The 26,784-nt window shown below is 36.9% G+C and overlaps 1 protein-coding gene across 10 annotated transcripts in view; it reads left to right on the top strand.

The window, feature by feature from the left end:
- BBS9 (Bardet-Biedl syndrome 9) overlaps positions 1-26,784 on the top strand; it is a 447,491-nt gene that overhangs the window by 169,467 nt on the left and 251,240 nt on the right. For all 10 annotated transcript variants that reach the window (XM_040472285.1, XM_040472287.1, XM_040472283.1 and 7 more), the window contains 3 exons: positions 13,255-13,436; positions 18,587-18,663; positions 22,393-22,446. In XM_040472285.1, coding sequence (XP_040328219.1) covers positions 13,255-13,436; positions 18,587-18,663; positions 22,393-22,446 — 313 coding nt within the window. The remainder of the gene's footprint in view (positions 1-13,254; positions 13,437-18,586; positions 18,664-22,392; positions 22,447-26,784) is intronic.

The following is a 26,784-nucleotide window of genomic DNA, read 5'->3' as shown; positions in this document are numbered from 1 at the left end:
AGCTGGAAGTGGGATTCAAACCCACAAACCGTGAGATCATGACCTGAGCCAAAGTCAGACGCTTAACCAACTGAGACACCCAGGTGTCCCTATTTTATTTATGTGAGAAGCGAAGGGGCAGAGAGAGGGAGATGGAGAATCCCAAGCTGACTCTTTGCTGTCAGTGCAGAGCCTGATTTGGTGCTTGAACTCAGGAACCAAACTGGAACCTTGACATCTTGACCTGAGCCAAAACCAAGAGTTGGATGCTTAATCAAAGCCCCTAGATTTGTATTTTACTGGAGATTCCATTTCGAAAATGCCCTCTAATTGTGTTACTGCCTTACTAAGAGACAGTGCTCACAGCATTCAGGAACTATCCTGGTCTGGCCCATTTGCATTTGTAGTCTTCCCTTTGCTCTGCACAAGTTTCCTTACACACATACCCTGCTAACTGCATGAGCTATTAGAAAGCTGGTATATCTTTCTCCTCAAAAAACAAAAACCAAGTATTTGTATTTTAACATTTTAGTGGCTTAAAAACAGTGACCATTATTCCCGCGGCCCCCCCCCCCCCCCCATGACATTCTTCTGTTCAATAGAATGCTAATTTAAATAGTAAGAAATATACTTTCCCCCATGGGGCATATTAAAGCTATTTTAATTTTGAAAGAAGAGTAATGTGGCCTAGAAACATTTGCATTTTTGCTGAATTAACTCATAGGCAAAAAGTTTCTTGCTATGCTTTACCTATACTGCACTTGCGATGACATGATTGTGTACCTCTAAACCTCTGCTAATGCTGCTTCTCTACCCAAAATACCTTTATTCTGTCCATCCCTTTTTGTTTGAAAAAAATTTTTTTTAATGTTTATTCACTTTTGAGAGAGAGACAAGTGGGCAAGGGACAGAGAGAGAGAGGGAGCCACAGAATCTTAAGTAGGCTCCAGGCTCTGAGCTGTCAGCACAGAGCCTGATGCGGGTCTCAAACGCATGAGCAGTGAGATCTTGACCTGGACCGAAGTCAGACACTCAGCCAACTGAGTGACCCAGGCACCCTTGTCCATGTCTTTTTGTTTAAATTCTGTTTGTTTTTCAAATTCTCCATGAAGCCTTTTAGCTTCACAAGATTAACTTAGTATTTTGTGTTCAGTCACTGGACATGAGCCACACCTCTGTAAACTTTTATGATGCATAATACAGTGTTACTTTAAAAATATTATTTTTGACATAGTATCAATAGCTGCACAATGAATGCCTATTGAGTGAGTGAATGGGAGGGACACGATCAGTTCTGTCAGAAATCACATGGAAATTGAGGGAGACTGAGAAAATTTGTTGTTTTTCCTCCGCTGGAATCTTTCAGTGGCTTTCCATTACTTGTGAGGTAAGACTTAGAATTCTGTGTAAGACATTCAAAGCTACCTTTAATTTTTATCATCATTTTTCTTTCTTTCTTCTTCTTCGTCTTTTTTTTTTTTTTTGGTAAACACTTGATTTCTTTTTTTAAGTTTTATTTATTTATTTTTTTGAGACAGAGCAAGCGAGTGAGTGTAGGGTAGGGGCAGAGGGAGAGGGAGAGAGAGAATCCCAAGCTGACCCAGCACTCTGAGCATAGAGCCTGACCTGGGGCTTGATCCCACAAACCATGAGATCATGAGCTGAGCCAAAATCAAGAGTCAGTGGCTTAACAAACTGAGCCACCCAGGTGCCCCTATCAACTACCTTCCTATCTGAATTCTTTTAGGGAGAAATAACTTTCTGGCTGATAGAAACAGGGGCATTTTTATACTTATGCTCATGCTATTCCACTTTTCTGGAATGACCTCCCTGGTCTTAACACCTGTGAAGATCATGCCCTTCCTTTTAGGTCCAATTGGAGTCTTAACTTTACTTGCATTCTTTTTCCCCATAGCAATTGTCGTCTTTGAACACACTCTTCCTTCCTTCCTTCCTTCCTTCCTTTTGTTCACTGTATTTCTCTTTACTAGAATGTGAGCTCCTAGAAGATAGGGATTTTTGTGTGACTTCTTCACTGATTGTCACTCTGAGAACTGTGCCTGGCATAACTTTGATACCAAATAGATACACATATTTTTTTTAATTAAAAAAAATTTTTTTTTAATTTTAGAGAGACAACATGAGTGGGGAAGAGGGGCTGAGGAGAGAGAGAGAATCCCAAGCAGGCTTCATGCTCAGTGTGGAGACTGACGTGGGCTCCATCCCATGACCCTGGGGTCATGTTTCCATGAGCTGAAATCAAGAGCCGGCCACTCAATCAGCTGAGCCACCCAGACACCCCATGATACTCAATAGATATTGAATGAGTGATTCTAGTCTTACTAAAACACTTTTCCTGAATGTCTGGTATTTTGTGCTGTGTGTATGTCTCTTTCATCGAGAGCATTTGGCTGTAATGCTCTGCTCCTTTTCTTATCCAGTTCCTGCTTGTGTTATTTCCTCTAGGAAACATTTTCTCACTATCTGATTTGATGTTTCTCATTTGTTTCTTTTTTGTTTTTAAATTTGTAAAAGTTTATTTATTTATTTATTTAGAGAGAGCAAGTGGGGGAGGGGCAGAGAGAGAGGGAGAAGGAGAGAGGATCCCAAACAGACTCCTTGCTGTCAGCAGAGAGCCCAATGTGGGTCTCAAACCCAAGAATCCTGAGACCATGACCTAAGCCGATGTCAGACGCTTAACCGATTGAGCCACCCAGGTGCCCCTCGGTTGTTTCTATTGGCTCCCTTGCTTACATCCATTATCCATCAGAGTGTGCCTTGTACATTCTTGCTTGATTTACGTGTCTGTATTGCCCGCTGTACTCTAAGGTCTTTGAGGGGAGTGACCAGTGTAAACTGCTTATCTTTAACATTTAGAATGGTGCTTGAATATAGTAGGTGCTAAATAAATACATTTTTTTTTCAGTAATGAAAGAATTTAGAGTTGAGTCAAATCCTTATAAATATAATTTGCTTCCCCAGTGCAAAATAGGCACTTCTAAGGAGTTACGTCTTTTTTTTTTTTTTCTGCTTAGCAATTTACTTGTTTAGTCTGTGAACATAATTAGATTCAGTATGTAGTCTTGTGTTGACTTTCTAGTAAGTCTAATAAGAATTTGAAAGAAGTTTTGAAAGAACAGACTAATCTCTTGAGTTCTTGATGCTTTGAAATTACTACAGGAGATATTTTGTTCTGTCTCCCCAGTGAAACCTCTGTAATTTCTGCAATTTGCTGTGACAACTTATTTTTGCAGAGTTTTTGCTACTTTGATATCTTTGGAAGCTGGCCTTGGCTCCCACATTTTACTTGTTCTTCTCTTAGACACTCTAATTACCATGTCTCTCCCATTAAATAATTGAGCTCTTGATTATCATGAGGCTAATTATAGATAGCAATAACTGAAAACCATTTACATAAACCCCAAATTGCCCCTTAGAAATTGTTTTAAGTTTTTCATTCTTGGGAAGTCAACATGGAATGGTGGGTAAAAAAAATACCTCATTGTGAGTTGGGAAATTTATATTCTACATTTGATTCTTCTGGGACCTAAATTTTCATATGCAGTATGAGCTAAGTATATCAAAGTATATTGGTATGAATCTTTGCCTTAGGGGCATCTGGCTGGCTTACTTGGTAGAGCATGTGACTCTTGATCTCTAGGTTATGAGTTTGAGCCCCATGTTGGGTGTAGACGTTACTTAAAAATAAAATCTTTAAAAACAAAAAACAAACAAACAAAAACAACTGGCAGGTATGAAGCTTTGCCTGAGAGACAATCATGCAGGAAAGGACAAACAAGGCATAATTATTTTTAAAAACTGAAAAATTAACTCCTCAGCACATATGTGCTAAAAATACACAGGTGGTTTGTTTAGTGCCTGACTTAATTCCTGTAAGGGCTTAATACACTGGAAAATCATGACATAGAATCATGTCTTTTTTCATGTGTCAAGGAAGGACTCCAATATCTAGTTTTACTTATGGAAAAATTTGTTGTGTTAAACTTGTTGTTTAGAAAACTTTCTTCTTTTCCATGGGAGAGAATATGTTTGCATACTAGCTTTCTTGGCGTGTCCACACGGAGGGCTCAGTGTCAGGTGGCAGCTACCACCTGCATACTGTATCTTCCCAGTACTTTTGGCATTGCTTTATTATTTGATAATTAGAAGGAATATGGAAGGGATATTAGAAAACCATAATAAAATTGGAAATAAAAAGTTGGATATATTCTATTATTTGACAGAGAGGGAGAGAGACAGAGACATAGAATCTGAAACAGGCTCCAGGCTCTGAGCTGTGGGTACAGAGCCAGACATGAGGCTTGACCTCAGACGGTGAGATCATGACCTGAGCCGAAGTCAGACGCGTAACCGAATGAGCCACCCAGGCGCCCCTCAAGAGTTTCTTTTCGTAACTGACTGAGCCACCCAGGCGTCCTCAGCTTGTTCGTTTCTTAAAAAAAAAAAAAAAAAAAAAGCTGAGGGATTTTATAGGTCGTTTTGGTGAGAATCAACCTTTCTGTTTTTAAGCTATATTAAGTCTTTTAAGATATATCTTTTTAAAGCATATTTTTGCTTAAAATGCCTTCACTTGTTCCACATTCAGGCTTTGTGTTCTTTCTCATATGTAGTCTGAACTTTTCTCCTTTCGTGTTGTTATTCCCTCATGTCCTTCATACTCGATATTCTTTATACCTACTCTCTAAGTTTAATAGGTTCAAATATTACAAGTGTTTATGTTATAATGTCATAAATTACAAATTAGCTGCAAGAAGTTTTTTTTTTTTTTTTAATTGTGGTATGGTTGATACACAGTGTTAACATTAGTTTCAGGTATACCAGTAAGAAGATTTTAAAAAATAAATTTTCATGAGATGAATCACTTAAAATTTATATAATTTTGTAATTGGAGCACCAAAAGTCAGCAAAACAAAACCCACCAAATGAAAAAGAAAAAAACAAACAAACCATAATAATAATCATAATAAAATAGGACTAAAGGTGAGGGTAGCTTGAAGGAAGTGTTGAGGAGACCAGAGCAAAGTGCACACTGATCTTCAGAACCATAGGAAACACTGTCAGTGCAGGACATGTGTGCAAACTGGGCTGTGAAGGACAGCAGAAGAATGGCGCATCGTGTGCCGACACGTACTCTGCTTTCTTGTGGCTGCGTGGAGGTTCAGAGCATTCAGGTAGCAACAAAAATTGAGTATGAACCAACCTCAGGGTTCTATTGATATCATTTCCTTGCTTCCAAATCACAATATGAATTAATTCAGGTTTCAGAAAACAATCACTGAAGAATAAGCTATATTCCAGGGCCTCCTGGGTGGCTCAGTTGGTTAAGTGTCCAACTCTTGGTTTCGGCTCAGGTCATGATCTTGGCTCAGGTCATGATCTCACAGTCTATGATTTCAAGCCCTTGTCAGGCTCAGTGCTGCTCTTGCAGAGCCTGCTTGTGATTCTCTCTCCCTGTCTCTCTATCCCTCCCTCGCTCTCGCATGCACTCTCTCTCTCAAAATAAATAAATAAACTTAAAAAAAATAAGCTATTCCAGTGTTCCAGATTCAGTTTCATTTTCCATCAATGAAATTTCCCTGATCCTCCTGGCTAGAAACGACACTGCTACTTTTGAATACTAAAGTACTTTATAATTGTCTTATGACACTTATGTCTTCCATGTCATATTATTCTTATCAGGGAGCATGTTTTATTTAAAAAGTCTTTATAGGCTTGCAATTTTTTTGAGCTAATTTCTGGTTTCAATTAATTTGTGCATGCTCTGTAGCACCTCAGATGGTATCCTGCATATAGTAGGTGTTTGAAGATGTTTAATGAATGAATGTCTAGTAAATGAAATACAGTAGAGAAATGAGAGGTAAATAAGAAAGAAAGTAGAACAAAATTGTGCGCTCTCTGCTTTTGTTTTCTGTTTCATTGTTAGTTTGGTAGAGGCACTAAAGAATCTAAAGCTGGTTTAATCATAAGAGTAATTATAATTTGAGGTATCTCTAGCATGAAAATTATTTCTTTTTTGTTTAAGACATCCTTGTCTTCACAAAAACTAATGAGAGAGCCACATCCCTGTTAGATTCTGTAGATATTCATTCATCTACTTTAAAACTCAGATAATTTTAACAATTGGTAACTTTCATCAAGAGATTTTAAATTTTTTCTGAATGTACAAAGTCAGAACCTGCTGACAATAACAACTTCTAAATGGTATCAAATGTGCTCTTGCTATTGAATTCAACTAGGTGTGTCAGCTAATTCCATTTCAACATGAGGAAATAACTATAATAATTTCATATTTAACTTTGTAGATTAAAGGCAAATATCAGTTACATGACATTTTGTGTAGAATTGGCCTCTTTTCCTTTTATATTTTCCTTATTTTATTATTATTATTATTATTATTATTATTATTATTATTATTGAGAGAGAGGTGCTTGTGTGTGTGCATGTGTACAAACGGGGAAGAGGCAGAGGGGAGGAAGAGAAAGAAGATCCCAAGCAGTCTCCACACCCAGCACAGAGCCGGACTTGGGGCTTGATCTCACAATCTGAGCTGAGATTAAGTCAGATGCTTAACTGATTAAGCCACCCAGGCATCCCTATTTTTCATATTTGATTCTTTAACACTTAGGTATTATGCTTAGAAAAATAATGAAATGAACCCCCTTCTGTAGTTTCTGTATTTGAAACACAATTCTGTTAAATACATTTAGCATTTTATATGTGCTGAATGCATAGTCTACTCTAAAAAAAATCATTTGTATGAAGCATCATTTACTATCTATTGTGGGCCACTATGTGATAGTGCATTGCTTCTGATTTGAAGTGAGAAAGCCTGCAGCTTTCTGCTCCTCTGCTTCTCTGCTTATTATCTCCAGGTAACCATGGTCTATTATTTTCTCTTCTCTGGGTTTCATTCTCTCTTTTTTTTTTTTTTTTTTTTTGGTAAAGTAGAGGCAGTGTTTTTTCCTCATAAGATTATTGAGGGGATTAACTGAAATGATGTGGTCATGCCTCCTAAATATGTTTTGATCTGTCCCCTTCTCTCCATTTCCATCATTTTTCCATGAGCCACCACTTTCCTCACCTAGACTTAATATATTAACTCCACTCAGAGTGGTTTCTCCACATTGCAGCCAGAAGAGATCTTTGTCAAAGATGAATCACTCCTCACTCCTATACTTAAAAACCTTTTGTGATTTGCCATTGCTTGAGGATAAAATGCACAATTTTTAACAAAGTTTACAAGAGACTCTATGATTTAATTCTGTGTAATTTCTTGGCCCCATCTTTACCTAATCTTCCTCTGAACTTTCTTTGTTCCGGCCACTGTGGACTTCTTTATTTCACTGCATGTTTAATACATCTCCTTGTCTTGGAAATATGTAAGCTTGAGGGAGGGACAGGTTTGAGTTGGAGGGGAGGAGTCAAAATCAGGAACTCAGTTGTAGCCATGTTCAACTTCAGCTGTTGTCTGGCCTTCCAAGTGGAGATGTCATGTAGGCTGCTGGATGTATACAGCTAGACTTAGAGACAGTTCTGTCTGGAGATATAAATATGGGAGCTGGCACAAAAAGGGTATTTAAAGTAGTAAGACTGAGTGAGTTCACCAAAGCCAGAGTCTGCCCTTTTTGGTTTGTTTTTTTCCATGTCCCAGGATCTACTTGTAGGTCAGGATTCAGCTTCTGTGCCTTCTACCTTTGTTTTGCTTCCACATGCATATTAATTAACAGCACTATCTTCCAACTGTGCCATAGCACCTGCAATGTTATATCGCAGTTGACCAAATCGATCTCTCTCCATATATCTATATCTATCTATCTATCTATCTATCTAGCTATTTAATGGCTTCTCAACTTTCCATTATATATACACTATGCTTTAAAAAATATTTCCTCTTTTTCCTACCATTTGGGTTTTTTCTAAATTTCCTAAATAACTGTGGAAGTCGGTTACTGTGTAAAAGGCAGTGAACATTTTTAAGGCTTTTGATTTTCTAAAATGAACACTAACAGCATATTTAACAAATTTACATTTACATTGGGAGAGTATGAGAGTTTTTATCTTCGTGTACCTTTTGTAACAGCAGGACTGATTATTACACACAATGTTTTCTAGTTTAAGGTATTCAATAATCAAATACAGCTTTTTAAAATAATTTTAAAAATATTTCTTTAATTTTGAAATTTTTTCATCTATTGACTTATTTTTGTTAAAAAATTTTTTTTTACTTTTTTATTAAAAAAGATTTAATGTTCATTTATTTTTGAGAGAGAGATAGAGCATGGGGAGGGGGGCGTGGGGATTGCAGAGAGAGGGAGACCCAGAATCTGAAGCACGCTCCAGGCTCTGAGCTGTCAGCACAGAGTCCACTGTGGGGCTGGAACCCACGAACTGCAAGATCATGACCTGAGCTGAAGCTGGACACTTAAGGGACCGTGCCACCCAGGCACCCCTGACTTATTTTTAATTATGAATTGTACATTTACTTTTACCTTTTCATTTTGGAACATAATCTCATTTTCATTGATTTGTAAGATTTTTTTTGTGAGTTCTTTAGATATTAGATGAAACCTATAAGATGGTTTTTATAGGTCAAAAACGAATATTCACAATGTAATAGGTTTCAACTTAAATTATGTAGTTTTCATTGGTTGCCAATGATTTCTCAGTTTGTTTGTCTTTTGTTCTTTTTTACTCTATTTTTTAAAGCATATAACATGTTTAAAATTTTTTTTGTTGTTTAATTTAGTGATCCTTTCCTTTGTAGTTTTCCTCCATTGCTTTCTTGCAGTAAAAGGTCTTTCCATCCCAAGGGCAGATAAATATTTTTGTAGTTTCATATTTTAAAATTTAACTTTTAAAATCCATCTGGAATTTTGGTCAAATGTATTGTTAAGGCAGGGATCTGTTTACTGAGTGATGAAACAATTACTTTCAGATTCCTGAGCAAACTCTGTTGTTTATTTTCATGCCCCATTGCTAAATACACAAAATTATTTTGTGTCCTAGGAATATAACATCTTTGTTATATTGGTTCTTCATAAAATACATTATTTTGGTGCCTTGGGTTAGCTGATGTGCTTCAAGGACCAGTAATGTGGGGACCTTAGTTTTGGCGATGTTAACTGTTAAGATATAAGTAGTAGTGTACTCATTATTTGATTTACTTGATGACTTCCTCCAGCATAATATTCCATCATCCACAGAACCTTACATATTAACTCAAATGGATAATATTGTTAAACAAAATGTTCTTTAAGTAGAGAGATTGTTAAAAAATCTTGATTGTGTTTTTCTTTTTTCTCTTTAGACTTAAATTTGGCTTAGTTTTAGGAATGATACATATATTTTAAAATTTGTTCTTTGATTTAAGATACCAAGTGATGACATTACTTATTTCTTAAGTAGTGCTATAGGCCAGAGTCAAAGTGCCTGTTCCATCATAGGTGTTTTAGACAGAAATTCCACTCATTTATTTTAGAATTTTTAGAGCTTATTCTAGTTCCTGTGGAATAAACTGTGCAGTGTTAAATGAATTCATCTGAAGTCTAAATTTCTGTTATTTTATCTAAATTATATGTGGTGAGTCAGATGCGGTTGAAGAAAAAATAAATTGCTTTAAATTTTATAATTTATTGTTAAGACATTCTGGTGACCTTTGTTAAATTCTTCCCATGAGGGAAAGACCAAGCCTGGCTCCTCCCTTTTATATTCGGGCAGGTTGAGTGGTAGTAATATATATATTTTTTAGAGTGTGAAGAAAGAAATGTATGCACTACTATTCAAACTCTTTTTCTATCTGGACTCAGAAACTTAATAGGTTTGGATGCATTTTTAGATAAATCTCTTGTGTCAAAATTGTTGATACTTGCTGTGTAAAACAATGGAACAAAATTGATTCAATAATAAGCTATTCAACTTAAAGACCAAATAAATTTGGATACTGAGGGATACTTGTATTGGGTCATACTAGGTTTCATATATTATGGACCACTCAAAGGGTGAAGATAAAATGGAAATACTCTTTTGTATTAAGAAAAGTGATGATCTCATTCTCTGAGAAGCCAGCCAAAGATCTTGTCTTTAGTGTTCTAGAGTTTCCTGAAGACTCATTGAGTTTCCAGACCTCAGTGGGGTTGGAGAATGGGGAATAGACCACAGTCATAACTCAGAAGGGACAGAGGGTTGCCCTGTTGAAATGGGCTCCTCAGAACTGGAAGGTAGGATTTCTGTGGCCACTAGGTGGCTTCAGCTGCCTGCAAAGAAAGAGTACAGCTCAGAGGTACTATGGGGTTGCTTTTCACACTATATTTTGGGAAAATAATTTTATGTTGGGAGTGCTTATTTTCTGAGCTAGATTGACAGAACCAGTTCATAAGACTTAAAGATTTTTGAGGATCATATAGTCTCACTTTCTCATTTTAGAGATAACATTTAGGAAGACTTCTCTAAGTTGACTCTGCTATATAGGGGCAGAGCCAGAATTAGAACCGTAACCCTAAGGTCCCTGAATTTAGTCTAATATTTTAGCTGTTGAGTCTGTGATACCACTTTATTTTTTGTTTCTCTGAAGTCATACCAGAGGACTATGTGGCACTGACCATGCCTAAATTAAATCCTGGAGAAAGTATATATATAGGAATGTTGTATCTAGAGGGGAGGTAGATGGGGAGGTGGGTAAAATAGGTGATGGGGATTAAGGAGTGCACTTGCTTAGATGAGTGCTAGGTATTGTATGGAAGTGTTGAATCACTATAGTAGTATACACCTGAAAGTAATATTACACTGTATATTAACTTACTGGAATTTAAACAAAAACTTAAAAAAAAATGTTAGTTCTAAGCAGAAATAACCTAAAGAAATAGAGGTAAAATTGAGGCACTTTTTGACTTCTGTGTCAAATATAAGAACTGGATATACATACATAGTATTTAAACTTTTCAAAAAAAATAATAAAAAGAATGTTGTGTTGAAGACAGGTGGTAAAGTGGGTGCTGGTGACTTTATAGGAAAGACAGTATCTACTTTAAACCAAGTTAAGCCTTTAGAGTAATGAGCTGACCCCTTGCCATGATCCAAAATTTAGGAGTTTTAAGATTTCATACTTTTTTTTTTTTTTAATTTTTTTTTCAACGTTTATTTATTTTTGGGACAGAGAGACACAGAGCATGAACAGGGGAGGGGCAGAGAGAGGGAGACATAGAATCGGAAACAGGCTCCAGGCTCTGAGCCATCAGCCCAGAGCCTGACGCGGGGCTCGAACTCACGGACCGCGAGATCGTGACCTGGCTGAAGTCGGACGCTTAACCGACTGCGCCACCCAGGCGCCCCTCAGATTTCATACTTATTCTGAATAAGGCTTAGACTTGTATAAGTCACCCTTTTTTTTTCAGATGAATTTGCAACATTTTTTTCAAGTTATTTTTCTCTCAGATTTTCTGTTAATTTTGATTAATATTTAATCTTTAGAACAGGGTTAGAAATCTTTTTTTAAAATTAATTTATTTTTTAAATTATTTTTAATGTTTATTTACTTTTGAGACAGAGAGAGACCGAGCATGAATGAGGGATGGTCAAAGAGAGAGGGAGACACAGAATCTGAAACAGGCTCCAGGCTCTGAGCTGTCAGCACAGAGCCCGACGCGGGGCTCAAACTCACATACTGTGAGATCATGACCTGAGCTGAAGTCGGTCGCTTAACCGACTGAGCCACCCAGGTGCCCCAGAAATCTTTTTTTTTTTTTTAAATCAAAGACCATTAGAAAACAAAAGAAAATCAGACAAATTCCTTATGTATCACCTCAAAATGACTTATGACAATGTTGACTTCTTTTTTCTTCTGAGTAGGCTAGGGAAGAAGCAAATTGTGTTCATTTCAATGAAATTCTTTTTTTTTTTTTTAATTTTTTTTTTTTTTAACGTTTATTTATTTTTTTGGGACAGAGAGAGACAGAGCATGAACGGGGGAGGGGCAGAGAGAGAGGGAGACACAGAATCGGAAACAGGCTCCAGGCTCTGAGCCATCAGCCCAGAGCGTGACGCGGGGCTCGAACTCACGGACCGGGAGATCGTGACCTGGCTGAAGTCGGACGCCCAACCGACTGGGCCACCCAGGCGCCCCTCAATGAAATTCTTTTAATAGCAAGTTCAGGAAAACTTAGAACTTTTAAAAATAGTATCCTAGCTTTATGTATAATTTATATATTTGGGCTAGTTTCTAGAGTAAAAAAGAAGGGCCCCTGGGTGGCTTAGTCTGTTGGGTGACTGACTCCTGGTTTTGGCTCAGATCATGATCTCATGGGTTCGTGAGATAGAGCTCCTGTGCTGTCAGCATAGAGCCTGCTTGGGAATCTCTCCCCCCACCTCCCCCCACAAACCCTCTCTGTCTCTTTCTCCTCTCTCTCTCTCTCTCTCTCTCTCTCTCAAACTAAATATTTAAAGTAAAATAAAATAAGTGGTGTCATACATTAAAAAAAAAAAAAAAAGAAAAAAAGAGATAAGGGAGCCTAATGAAGAAGGAAGAGTAAAAGAATGAGGAGGAACAGAGATAACCAGGATTTGAAGAGTGGTGGAGAAAGAGCAATGAAATGAGAAAATGGGATACCTCTCCCTCAGAGTCGAGAGCAAGAATGACTGTGGCTGCTTGAGTAGCAGTCGTGTAAAGGAAGCTATGGTGGGGTCCCTGGGCAAAGCACAAACACAGGTCCCCAAGGTATAGAGAAGGAAAAGGAAAAGATCAGGGAGTGCATTTCTCTTCAAGGTCTTGGAGGCCTTACTTCACTAGCATTTTTCACCATTTCCCGGATTGTCTTGTCTTTCTTTGCTCCTGTGCCTCAGCCATGGTCTTCACCAGCCCGTAGACCAGCTCTTGATCCACTGTAGTTCCACAAGTGTTCACATGATTATTATGAGTCTGCCAAGTGGAAGCTGGAGCGAGGATTAAATGATACAGTTACTTGAAAAGCTCTTGGAGCATGATTTATCACGTTGTTAGGTCCCCCAAATTGACAGCTATTACAAGAATTGTTAAGGTTTTCTTCTCCCCCTGTAAAATGAATCCTAACATTGGGAGTGCTTATATAAATATAAATCATGTTTAAAACATTTGAATTGAGTCTTTGATATAAAACTTTAGAAATAGATATGTGGTCATTTTCTTAATGGCATGTTGAAGCTGAATTGAATAAAAATATTGTTGGTCAAGTCTAAATACACCAAAAATTTGAATTATATCTCATTTTCTCTTTCTCTTTGTAGTGATTTAAAGGGAGTGATAGTCACTCTGAGTGATGATGGTCACTTGCAGTGTTCATACCTGGGGACTGACCCTTCTTTTTTCCAAGCTCCAAAAGTTGAATCTAGAGAACTACACTATGAAGAACTTGATATAGAATTGAAAGAACTTCAGAAAATCATCAAAGATGTTAATAAATCGCAAGGTATCTCATTTGCAATTCTGTATTATGTGATTTTAGTATTCATTATAAAATTTATATGTGGATAATGTTTTGAATATATTAGTTAAATTTCTCCTCCAGGCTTAATTAAAATCATATTTGTAAAAACAGTATTGCTGTTTAGCATACGAGGTCTTTGTACTTAGTTTGTATTTTATAGCTTGTGAAAAAAATATCCTATTTAAGGTAATGTTTTTGTTAGTGTGTTTCAGGGACACTACTATCTAATTTTTTTCTTTAAACTCTTAAGAAAGGAACAAAGTATTTATTTGGGTAGTGGTTTCAGGACATGAGAAGAGCATTATACTCTAGGGTGGTCACTTAGTAACTTCTACTATCCCTGAAAACATTTTAGTTGCTTCTTTTAAAAGAAACCAAAGCAGTACATGAGTTACCACTTGGTTGCTAAAATGGTGGTCATTTGTAGCTTTGTGATATAATTTAGCTCTGCAGTTAATTAGCCATCTAAATGGTGTGTAGCCTGCAGTATGCTGATTTCTAATGAGTCAGAGGCTGATATTTTCAGTTTCTGGGTTTTAAACAACTCAATACTATCTTACTTTGAGATTCACAAGGGTATAATTTTATTGTAAATTAAAAGGAGAAATAAAATACCAATCTTGAAGTTTAATTGGACATGTGAAAAACATTATTTTCAGTTTTCTTCTCACAGTCAGGTAAAAGTATTTTTTTAATGAGAAAAAAATATGAACTATTTTCACATAAGAAATGTTAAAACAAGTAGTTACAATAAAAGCGCAGGGCATTAAAAGCCAATCAAAACACCAGAGCCAATCTTAATCCTGATCCAATCACTTTACTAGATTTAACTATTTTTGAGTCTCCATTACCAAGACAGATTTAGAGGAATTTAGATAATATATTTTAAAAATATGATTAAAGTCAAATTATTATGCCTTGGCTTCACAATGTCCTTTTAGAAGTTTTGAAAGTAAACCAGTGAAACTTAGGTCTCTTAAGTACCTCTAATTACAGAAAACCTGTTTGTTGTCTACAGCCCCCTGTCAAATGGAGAATGGTTAACATTGGATGTGTCACATTGCAATTTACAATCACCTTCCCCCCCCATTTTTGATACTGGTGTTTTGGGGATTAATGAAATTATAAGTCTCTTTTTGTCATTTAAAAATATAATTGGAGAAGAGTGGCATATATATGAAATGTGAAATTTCCATAGTTCATTAAATAAATTTAATGTGGCTTTTCACATTAGATTTTGTGTCTTGAGATTTTGCCCTTCCCATAAACTATGTGCTAATGATATTTTGATTAACACTCAATTGTGTAAAAGAGTTCTCAGAAAAATCCTTTACAGCTAAAAGTTTTTTTTCTGTGACCATAGTGATACCCTTGAGTGAGAAGGGTTGGGCTACTTTTAAAGTTGTCATTACCTTGATCCTTCTGTGTACTTGAAATAACTGCTAATTAAGCTAGGGATGTGCCCACAGACTTGGTGTAAAGTTCATTATTTACATAACCTCAAATTTTACTTAATATTTAAAGTTCCCTGCCCCTTCTTTGCCATCATTTAGTCGTACCAAAAAAACAAAACAAAACAAAATAAAAAAACCAACAGTAACAACAACAAAAAAACCCAAAGAGAAACTTGTAAGAAAGAGGACTTTTAAAATATACTATTTCCAGATATTGAAAACATTTAGTATTGTGTAACCTTATATAACTGTGGTATATTTGTTTATTAAATACCTGTAATTAGGGGCACCTGGGTGGCTCAGTCGGTTAAGGGTCCAACTTCGGCTCAGGTCATGATCTCTCAGTTCATGGGTTCCAGCTCCGCGTCAGACTCTGTGTTGACAGCTCAGAGCCTGAAGTCTGCTTCAGATTCTGTGTCTCCTCTCTCTGTTCCTCCCCTGCTCGTGCTCTGTCTCTGTCTCTCTCTTTCAAAAATAAAGGTTAAAAAATTTTTAAAAAAAAACCTGTAATTATATAAAAGCACCAAATCATTTCATTGTATAAGATTATGAGAAGTTAAAACTCTGAACTTTTTGATGACCTCATTATTCGTTTAAATGCCACTTATTTTAGTATAGTGACTTTAACTTGCAAAAATAAGTTCACAGTCTTGTGGATTATTTTCAGTACTTAGAGCTTTTTTATTTCTTCAAAGCAAGAGTTTCAGCAAAATTTAAAGCCAATTTAAAGAGTACATTTTGTTGTACACATGGTGTATATTATCTACTGTAATAAAAGTGTTTTTGAAGCTGATTTTATGTGTGTAACTTATATGAGGAATGTATGTTGTAAGCATGAAATTATAGTAATAATTTCTGTATGGCTCATGGGTTTTGAAGCTTTTCATACTCATTAGTGTGAATCCTGCCTAACATTTCTTTTACCAGTAGTCAACAACATCTGTTGGTAGGCACTTTCAAAGACAGAAATTTCTTATGATTTAGCCAGTTGATCATGTTCTCTGCTGCGGTGGGTGTGAAGGAATGGGTATGGTATTGAGATAGCCTCCTACACAGTTGTGTATTCAGGAAGGGAAAGAGAACAGTAAGAACGGGGCATATAGTTTGTGTGTGTTTTTTAATTTTTTAATGTTTATTAGAGAGAGAGAGAGAGAGAGAGAGAGGGCTCAAGTGGAGGAGGGGCAGAGAGAGAGGGAGACAGAGAATCAAGCTGGCTCCAGGCCCTGAGCTGTCAGCACAGAGCCAGACACAGAGCTTGAACTCAAGAACTGTGAGATCATGACACGATCCGAAGTTAGATGCTTAACCGACTGAGCCACCCAGGCGCCCTAAGAAAGGGGCAAATAAATGAAAGTCTGTACCCCATTGGAAATAAGTCTAGGATAACTAAATTGTCTTTACCATTGAGTACTAGAAGTATTTGTGCTTGGTGACCTTGTTGGGAGATGTATTGTTTAGGGCTATGTCTGGCTGCACGTAATACCATACGCAAATAAGGTGGCTTAAACAAGGCAGAGGTTTATTTCTTTCCCATGGAAAAGAAGTCCAGTGATGGGCAAACCAGGGTTGGTTTGGCAATTCCACTGTCATCAGGGACTCCAGTTCCTTCTATCCCAGGGTCATCTATTGGTCCAGGAAGGCTTCTGGAACTCCTGTCCTCACATCTGCAGCTGAGTCAGCCCCCTTAAGGATCTTTCCTGGAAGCAACACCCTGAGCAGCTTCTACTCACATCTTACTGGCCACTCCAAGCTGCAAAAGAGGCTGGGAAATATAGTGTTTCAGCTGAGCACTTTGTTGCTTAGAATAAAATTGGGCTTCCTTTAGTAAAGAACTAAAGAGTGGCTATTGGGTAGGTGGTGAACAGTCTTTTGTACTCTCTGCATAAGGTATGGAAATTCCTACACCGAATATTGCAATACTGGTGGGAATGCCTGATGGCAGTCATAGGCAGTTCTTCTCTTTGTGAGACAGCTGATTCCTGTGGCATCATCCAAGAACTTTCCATGTTTTTAGTCAGTCATCCTTGGTGAGTGAAGGACGTTTCCTCTCAGGGTCACAGGGTAATTTCGGCAGTTCCAGGTATTATGTGCAAATATGATTTCCAGGGAAAAGGGAGATATTTCTCCCAGGTCTCCCATTTTATTATGGGGAAATAGCTTTCCTAGAAGCCTGTGCCAGCATCCCCCATTTCTAACTTCCCTCACCTCATGTCTGCCAGGATTAAGCCCCACACTTATGCCTAAAACAACAAATGGTCAGGAGAATGAAATCACCATGATTGGATCTGACCAATCCAATGACTTTGAGGTGAAAGTGAATGTCTCAGCAGAATTAGGGCTATGCCACAAAGGAGGAGGAGTGGAAAGTGCATGTTAGGTGGGAGCCAGTAGTTGGTTTTATACACACACACACACACACACACACACTGTTTTTAAAAAACAGACTATATTGTGTGTGTGTGTGTATGTACGTACATATATATATTACATATATGTTACACACATATACATGTGCGTACATATTGTTTCCTGTTTATTTAGGATCTCTGTCACTTGTTCATCATATCTCATTGTGCACTGTAAACGTTTTTTTAAATTGTGAAATTTTAAGTTGTGAAAAAACCATGAATATGGTGAAAATAATTCCAATCATACTAAAAGGGTAAACCCCCAGATCCTGGGTCCACTAGATTATTTAAAGGTAACCTTTATCAAGAGTGTTTGTGTATTCTTTAAAAAATTTTTCATGTTTATTTAATCGTTTTTACATGAATATGTGCATGTTAGATCCATTGTACTACATTACAATGTAATGTAATTGCTTTTTGTAATTAATAGGCACATCTTGGAGTTCTTTTCTTATCAGTGTATAAAGTTGGATAGCACTTTTACTTATAGCTTTGGGCTTTGGATCATTGCACATTGTTGATAGTCCACCATTTCCGTATTAATAGAAATATAGAGATACAGGTTGTTTTTGTTTTTTTATAGTTTTTTTTTATAAATTTTTTTTTAATTTTTTTTTTAATTTTTTTTTTTTTTTTTTTTTGAGAGAGAGAGACAGAGCATGAGTTGGGGAGGCACAGAGAGAGAGAGGGAGACACAGAATCCTAAACAGTTTCCGGGCTCTAAGCTGTCAGCACAGAGCCCAATGTGGGGCTTGAACTCACAAACTGTGAGATGATGACCCAAGCTGAAGTTGGACGCTTAACCAACTGAGTCACCCAGGTGCCCCTGTTTTGTTTCTATTAGCTACTAGCAGCTGAGAACCTCCTTGAGAATGTCTGTGAGTATTAGATAAATGCTAAGGAGTAGAATTGTTAGGTTACAGGATATATATGTTTTACATTTTGATGGTTCTGACCAACTTACCTTCGAAAAGATTGTACTAGTTTGGCTTCTACCAGCAGTGTTAAGGAGAGGGCATTGACATTCCCAACACTGGGTCACTGGGTCACATCTTAGCTAATAACTTTGAGAAAGATAATTTCTCTTTAAAATATTATAGCCGGGGAAGAATTATCATCAGGTTTCTAATTCTGTAATGTATTAGTTTTCAACTGTGACTATGTTTGTGGGATTGCTTTTTGATAATATGATATAGAGAAACCTTTTTTTTAAACTATATACAACAGGTTTACTTTATGATTAAATATTATTTTTCTTTTTAAATTACAGGTATCTGGCCCATGACTGAGAGAGAAGATGACTTGAAAGTTTCTGCCATGGTTTCTCCTAAATTTGATTCAGTGTCTGTAGGTTTATTTGCAGACTTTAAAAGGGTTTATGGTAGTGTTGGACTCTGCTGATTTGGGATCAATGTGTATTGATTCAAATTTCTGGTCCCAGATAGAAACTTTAAGGAGGATAACAACTTTTAGTCTTTATTATTTTCTGGAACAAACATTTCCAATCTCTTAGTGAGGAGTTCCTTAGGCAGGATTTTAGTCTAAAAAAGGGGTAGGAAGGGGCAGAAATAGAAGAGCTTTTCTTACTCTACTTAAAAAAAATTTTTTTTTAGTGTTTATTTTTGAGGGAGAGAGAGACAGAGTGCAAGCTGGGAAGGGGCAGAGAGAGAGGGAGACACAGAATTCAAAACAGCTCAGCTGTGCTGAGCTGTCAGCACAGACCCTGACACAGGGCTTGAAGTGACAAACTGTGAGGTCATGACCTGAGCTGAAGTTGGACATTTAACCAACTGAGCCACCCAGGCGCCCCATTTAATCAACTTTTTTAAAAAACTTTTTCAGTACCAGAATATTGAGATAATCGCAATCCAGGTGAATAATACTGACCACACAAGAGATAATGTCTATGAAAGGCCTAGCTCAGGGTTTGCTAATTTACAGTCTGTAATACATTATAGTGGTTATATTGGTGGTGGGGGGGGGAAGAGGGGTCTTTGTGTGTTAGTTTAACAGTAAACAGTTGGACCAGGAATTATTTTTCCTTATTTCTATCTGTGTGACCCAAGGCAAGGTATTTAATTTTCTTAGTGTCAATTTTTCTCAGCTGTAAAATGGGAATAATAATAGAATCTACTTTGTTGAATTGTTATGATAATTAACCCCCACAGCAGCAGCAGCAGCAGCATCATCATCATCATCATCAAATTACATTTTAGTTCTAGCATTATCATTATCATCACTACCACCACCCCACCATGCGTTCCACTAGTCTTGTCCACTGCCATATCCTTAGTGTCTGTCACATAATGAGTGCTCAGTGTATTTTGCTATATAAATGAATGGAGATGAGAAACCAGAAGCATGAAGGAGGGCCTGTCCTTTGTTGTGTTGCCCCATCTCCTTGTTTAGTTTTCTGTAAGTACTCGTTAGATTATAATTGATTAGGTCTCACTGCCTGCAGTTTGGGCAAATCTGTTAAGTTTATCTTTGTCTAAACCAGAAGTTAATCAATTTTGGCAAGTGATCAAACTCACTGGTTTTTACTGTATTAGGAGTTCATGTCCTATAATTTTACCTAGGAAATGACTTCGATATTTAGATATCAGAGCATAATATAGTAAGTACTTGTCCTAAGTTTTCAAAGATTAATCTTAGTATAAAGAGCCAATCCAAGCAGTGACAAAAATCACGTTAACATTGCCATAATATAGTAAGTTGGGTATACTTAAAAAAAAAAAAGTACTATATATGAAAGAAACATTCACCCAGCTGAGTCACATAGTAGAGGCACTGTTTTAAACATTGGCTATTCAGCACACACCATTTCTCACTCTACCTGAAGGGTGTAGTCTAAGTGGAACATTTTTGCTTAGTTAGCTGACGAATGTACACACATTTTCTTGCCTTGGAAATGATTCCTATTTTCCTTTGGGCAACTTACATAATTTTTTCTAGGTTCCCTTAAAACAGGCTCTTTGGTAGGAGGAATTCCCTTTCCTTTCTTTAGCAACTTTTGATCTTTGTAGGAAAAGGCCTTAGGTAATAGCACTATATTGTAATGTATATTTCCCTATTGGTAACTCAGAGTGCTGTTTCCTCTTAACTAGGTGTCTCTTTCCAGTTTCTTTTTCTGTGTCTTACTGTTTTTTTTTTTCTTAAGAGATTCCTGAGAGTATCATGTTCATCCCATTGGAAAACACTAGCCCAACGATTTATGTGGCTATGGTGCCATGGTGTCTTTGTGTAGCTATTTCTCTTTGGCTATAATTTTTTGTTCCCAAAGGACTGCTGTCCTTGAAGTATCTGGGTGTTTAGACATGGATTGAAAAGAGCAAGAAACAGGAGAATGTTGGTTTCTCTTCTAGATCTGTGGACAGCTAAAAGTAAAACATTTCCTGGATTTTAGGTTATACTAGAACACAAAGCTTGGCTAAATATTTTATTTTGTCATTATTTCAAAGCACACATCTAAAAAGTAATATAATTTATAATACAATGAGGTCTTTTATAGAGGAGACAAGCATTGCTATTCTAGCTTCTGGATTGAGAAGATGGATCAGAGTTCATATATGGTTTTCTGTGGAATCATACATAGAATATGAGTCTCCCAGCTCTTTTTATAACAAAGCAGTAGCGAGCCTGATGTGGGGTTCAAACTCATGGACTCATGAAGTCATGAACCATAAGATCATGACCTGAGCTGAAGTCAGATGCTCAATCAACTGATCCACTGAGTCACCCTGAATCTCTCAACTGTTAATTATGCTGGTACCCATTACACTGAAGCAATCCCTGTTGCCTAGTAGTGGATTAGTTTTTCTTAGTAAAACAATTTCAAATAAGTTAACTAAAAACACAATGGATCTATTCATTGGTTGGATTCGTGATTTTATGATCTTAATTGTTCCCCACAAGTGGGTATTATTAGAAAATGTTACCCCTTGTTCTTATTCTGTTATCGAGTGAGCATTTTTTCCTCTCAATCTAGAACTCTAATGTATAAATTATAACTTATAAGGAAATGTTTGCTTCATTATATTATGCTCTGAATTATTTAAAAGGTAGGATCAAGTAACCCAGGCTGATGCTCAAAGAGTGACCTAGTTTATGATATGAGCTCATAAACAAATAGATTTATTTTCTAGGTGTAAGGCCGCTGAAGCTTTATATCATTAGTTATATGTCTTAGATACATATTATTAGTATTTTTTAATTTTTTTAATGTTTATTTTTGAGAGAGAGAGTATGATCAGGGGAAGAGCAGAGAGAGAGGGAGACACAGAATCCATAGCAGGCTCCAGGCTCCCCACTGTCAGCACAGAGCCTGATACAGGGCTCAAACCCATGAACCGTGAGATTATGACCTGAGCCAAAGTCGGACGCTTACAGGACTGAGCCACCCAGGTGCCCCACGTATTAATGAGAATAAAACATACCTTTGGCAAGTTGAAAATACAAGGACCGGGGCACCTGGGTGGCTCAGTCGGTTAAGTGTCCGACTTCAGCTCAGGTCATGATCTCACGGCTTGTGAGTTCGAGCCCCGCGTCGGGCTCTGTGCTGACAGCTCAGAGCCTGGAGCCTGTTTCAGATTCTGTGTCTCCCTGTCTGTCTCTGACCCTCCCCTGTTCATGCTCTGTCTCTCTCTGTCTCAAAAGTAAATAAACATTAAAAAAAATTAAAAAGAAAATACAAGGACCTAAAAAGAATGGCATAATGCTTATCTGTGAAATACAAGGAACCCTTCTGCATAATATAAAGAATGAATTAATATAATTAGTTTCAACATTTAAGTAAATTTGGTGAGAGAGTGGTTTGACAAAAATACTATTGACAAAATATGTGACCTTCTCTTTCCTTTTTTGGAAAAGGTTTTTATCAGTTCATTACTTTGCAGTTGAAGGCATTCAAAAAGCCACATTGACCCTTTTAGTCTGCCATTAGAGTGATAAATCCTTTATTGTTCCCTATTTTGATGGTGGGAAGTATATATTGCACCCATTGTGTTTACTCATTGACGGACGTGTTAATTTGAATCCATTCTTTCCTCTCTTCTTTTCTCAATTCTGTGTTTACAGCAAGCTGCTGATGTTGAAGTGGGAACTGACCTTGTCCCTTCAGTCACAGTGAAGGTATTGTGCCATGATTCTAGACTATAATGTGCAAACAATGTTACACATTTCATCACATCTGTCAATGTTGTCACTCTATAAGTAGCTTTTGGAAATGTAAAACAAGCATTTGAAATTTGTACATTTTCCTTAGCTTTGGGTAGCAAAGATAACCTTTATTGTTTCCGACGAATATAAAACTGACAATTGTATTCATAGTAGTGTTATGTAATATTAATAATTCTTATGACTTATGCTTACTATTACATTTAAATGATGCAGGGCCTTTTTTCTGGAAACAAAATTAACATTTTGAATATGTTAAAGGACTTGTGTCATGTGCCTACCATTTATGATAGACCAACCAGTTGATTGCATCATTATATATATTTTGGGGGATTACATGAATGCTAATATCTTTCTTGTATGCGTAATTATGTGTGTGTTTGAGAAGAATTTCCAGTCATCTACCTGGCATAGCATTAGCTTTAAATGGATGTATTTATAGCAAGAAAATATTAAATGAAGAAGCCACAAAGTAGGGCAGTGACAAATTGATAGTACTAAAAAAATAGAATATGAAGGATGTGGTTTTGGTTAAAATTTTTAGTCCTGTCGTTGTAGAATTTTAGAACTAGAACTCAAATGTAGAACCCTCTTAAGGCATTTAGATTAAAGTGTGGTAATCAGTCAGCACATTATTAAGCTGAAAATATTTATCACTGCCCAGACGCTGGAGCCAGGAAAAGTTGTGGATCTTGGCGATTTGCTTAGTCAAAACTTGGACGGGGCTTTATATTTTCTTAGATTATGGGTTGCTGTCCTTGGAGGAGCTTGACAGGGCACCAGGCTTTACCAATTGTGTTCGCTTATACTGGACCCAGCGGGTGGCCCAAGTGTGGGGATCTTTGGTAGAAGTTGAAGGGAGCCCAATCTTGTAACAGTTTCCTAAGCTAATTTTTTTGGATTCTTGCCACTGGAAACAAGGGTGGTCTTTCCCCAGTTCTCCCTCCCCCGTATCCAATCAAAGCCTCTATCTCATTAATACTTTTGAGTCTGGAAAAGTATTAGTGGCAAGAAATCAAACACTTAAGAAAAAAAAAAAACCTGCAGAGTTCCAGGAATGATCTATAGACTTTTGTGTAGAGAAACTTCTTTTATATCTATCTACTGATACTGTTCATACACACACATAATAATTTAGGAACACACTATAAATTGCAAAAAGAAATCGTGTACTTCAATCAGATGACGTTGCTCATGCTAATTCCACCCCCTCTGCCCCCCCCCCTCCCCGCTGCCCAACTACTAGTTATTGCTATAAGTAAATACACCTTTCTCTCCCATGCAGTTCTTAGGCTTTAATGTGTAATAATAGCCATCTTAAAATGATGGTATGACACCACTGGAAAATTCTCCTTCGTTAGTGGAAGTTAAACTGTATTTGAGAATGACTAAGTCTCCACTCTTTTCCTTATTGCCATTATAAGAGTATGAGAAAGAACATAACACATGAGGATTGCATAAAATCAGCTGGGCTTATACAGCAGACACAATGACTTCCTGATTCTGTCTGACAGTTTCTATACAAATTTTGCTATAAATCTCTCCTTATAGCCTTTTATAACAACAGCAGCCAAGATATATAACCATGCAAGTTTCCATCATAATAAATCCTGTTAATTGAGAAAATTTTTCCATCCGTTCCAAGTGAATGAAGATGTGGCTACCTTGAGTATGTGTGCATGATGCATGACCGTCTATTCCAGGCAATAAGGCAGAGTGGTTGCTCATACCTGGCCTTTGGAGTCATATTTATATATCTAGGATAAATATTTGGTATTGTATTTCCTAAGGATGATATTTTATTTTGTTAGAATCAGAAAGCAACATGGAAAATTCTTGTATTAATGTTTTATATTTTCTCCTTAATATTCTGTAATTATTTTTCTCTTAAAATATGAGGTTTATGATCTAGCCAAGCCTTTAACTCTTTTTTTTTTTTTTTGGCTCAAACACAGGTCTTCTTTGTTCCTTTAGTTTTTTTTTTTTTTTTTTTTTTTTTTGTTACACATCTCCTTGATTCACATTTGAAAGTGCCTAGCCCATTGTTGGGATTTAATAAATCTGTGCATTAGAGATATCATGATCTTGCTAACAATGTAAAATTGTGTGATCATTGTCTAAGTCCACATTGTTATGCCAGGTAGAGTCAGAATGTCTGTTTTCTTACAAGTGGCTTATTACTACTTTAAGGATTTTTTATTTTCACTTTTAAAACTAAGCTCTTATGATACATTCCTGGTGATGGTTTTCAACTCTCTTGCACATATTGGCTTGTTGATCTTGGGCATGTTATTTCTGAACCTCATTTTTTAATTTTATTACTTTAATTTTCTAAAAGTTTATTTTAGAGAGAGAGAGTGTAGGGGAGAGGAGCAGCAGAAATGAGAGAGAGAGAATCTTAAGCAGGCTCCATGCTTAGCTCAGAGCGTGATGTGGAGCTCAATCCCATGACCCTGGGATCATGACCTGAGCTGAAATCGGGCGTGGGGTGCCCAATCGACTGAGCCACCCAGGTGCCCCTCAGAACCTCTGTTTCAAAAATTTGTTTTTAACATTTATTTATTATTGAGAAACAGAGCGAGGCAGAGCATGAGCGTGGGAGGGGCAGAGAGAGGGGGAGACACAGAATCAGAAGCAGGTTCCAGGCTCCGAGCTGTTACCACAGAGCCCGACGCTGGGCTCTAACTCACAAACTGCGAGATCATGACCTGAGCTGAAATTGGACGCTTAACCGACTGAGCCAACCAGGCGCCCCTGAACCTCTGTTTTTAAACTGTAAAATGGGATTACTTTGTTATTTGCAGTTATTTTGAGGCTTAACCACGGTTGAGTAAGAGCATGTGCTCTGGATTCTGGCAGACAGAAGATAAATTCTTTTTTTTTTTTTTTTTTAAATTTTTTTTTTCAACGTTTATTTATTTTTGGGACAGAGAGAGACAGAGTATGAATGGGGGAGGGGCAGAGAGAGAGGGAGACACAGAATCGGAAACAGGCTCCAGGCTCTGAGCCATCAGCCCAGAGCCCGACGCGGGGCTCGAACTCACGGACCGCGAGATCGTGACCTGGCTGAAGTCGGACGCCTAACTGACTGCGCCACCCAGGCGCCCCGATAAATTCTTAATCAGAGTGGCCTTGGGCAAATTATTTAGTCTCTCTAAGACAAAGTTTTCTCTATTTCAGAATGTTGTGAAAATTAAATGAGATAATGCACATAAATAATTTATTAGCATGGTTCCATGAATATAGAGAGCTGCTACTGGTTATCATTAATATTATTAATTTTATTTTAAAATATATGTATAGACTTGCATGGTATTATTATTAATAGTAAAATAGTTGTATCCTACTTATGTAGTAGACTTAGCTATTTGGAGGAATGTTGTCTGTGGTGCTTGTGTAGTTTCTTCTTCCCATAATTACCATCAAGATTTTACTATGTTATGTTGTTTATAATGCTCAGACATCATGAAGGAAGCTTTGCTTTGTGGTATGCAGATTCCCTTCATTCATTCCCAGAGCTCGTAAAGTAAAAATTGAGGATTCATGGTTCATTTGCTATTGAACAAATGGCAAATTGTATTTATTTGCATCAAGAGTTATCCTTTAAAAATTTCACTTTGGAAGTCAACATTTTTGTGTTTAACTTATTTTTTAAGTTGTACATAATACCCAAATCATTTAAAGTGAATACAAGATGGTTATTGAATCTAATTGTATGTATATAATATTTATGGCCCAGTTAGATATTCCTGTATATTGTTTCTTTCTCTATAGTATGTGTGTGTATGTATACATTATATATGTATATATATGCAAAATATATATTAAGGAATAAGTGATACATGCCTTTTACTTAAGAGAAATTTGAAAACTACTTTTTTTCTTTTAATTTTTATTTATTTTTGAGAGAGAGAGACAGAGCATTAGCAGTAAAGGGGCAGAGAAAGAGGGAGACACAGAATCCGAAGTAGGCTCCAGGCTCTGAGCTCTCAACACAGAGCCTGATGTGGAGCTTGAACACACAAATTGTGAGATCATGACCTGAGCTGAAGTCAGACACCCAACCGACTGAGCTACCCAGGTGCCCCTGAAAACTGCTTTTCTTAAAAATAAATATATCCTTGCTTTATATGAATTAATTATGAAATGTATCTGTCTCATATTATTAGAGTTCAATAACTAGACTGAAAACTCCTCCACAGCAAAAGCTCTATAGAAGTATGATTCTTAATTCTGGTAGTACATGGTTATCATCTGGGTAGCCAAAAACAAAATACCAATACCCAGGTCTAC

This window comes from Herpailurus yagouaroundi, unplaced genomic scaffold (assembly GCF_014898765.1).
Source record: "Herpailurus yagouaroundi ecotype Mexico unplaced genomic scaffold, PumYag 100, whole genome shotgun sequence".
Taxonomy (NCBI): Eukaryota; Metazoa; Chordata; class Mammalia; order Carnivora; family Felidae; genus Herpailurus; species Herpailurus yagouaroundi.
Note: the sequence above shows the minus strand (reverse complement) of the source record. Positions and strands in the feature narration are given on the sequence as shown.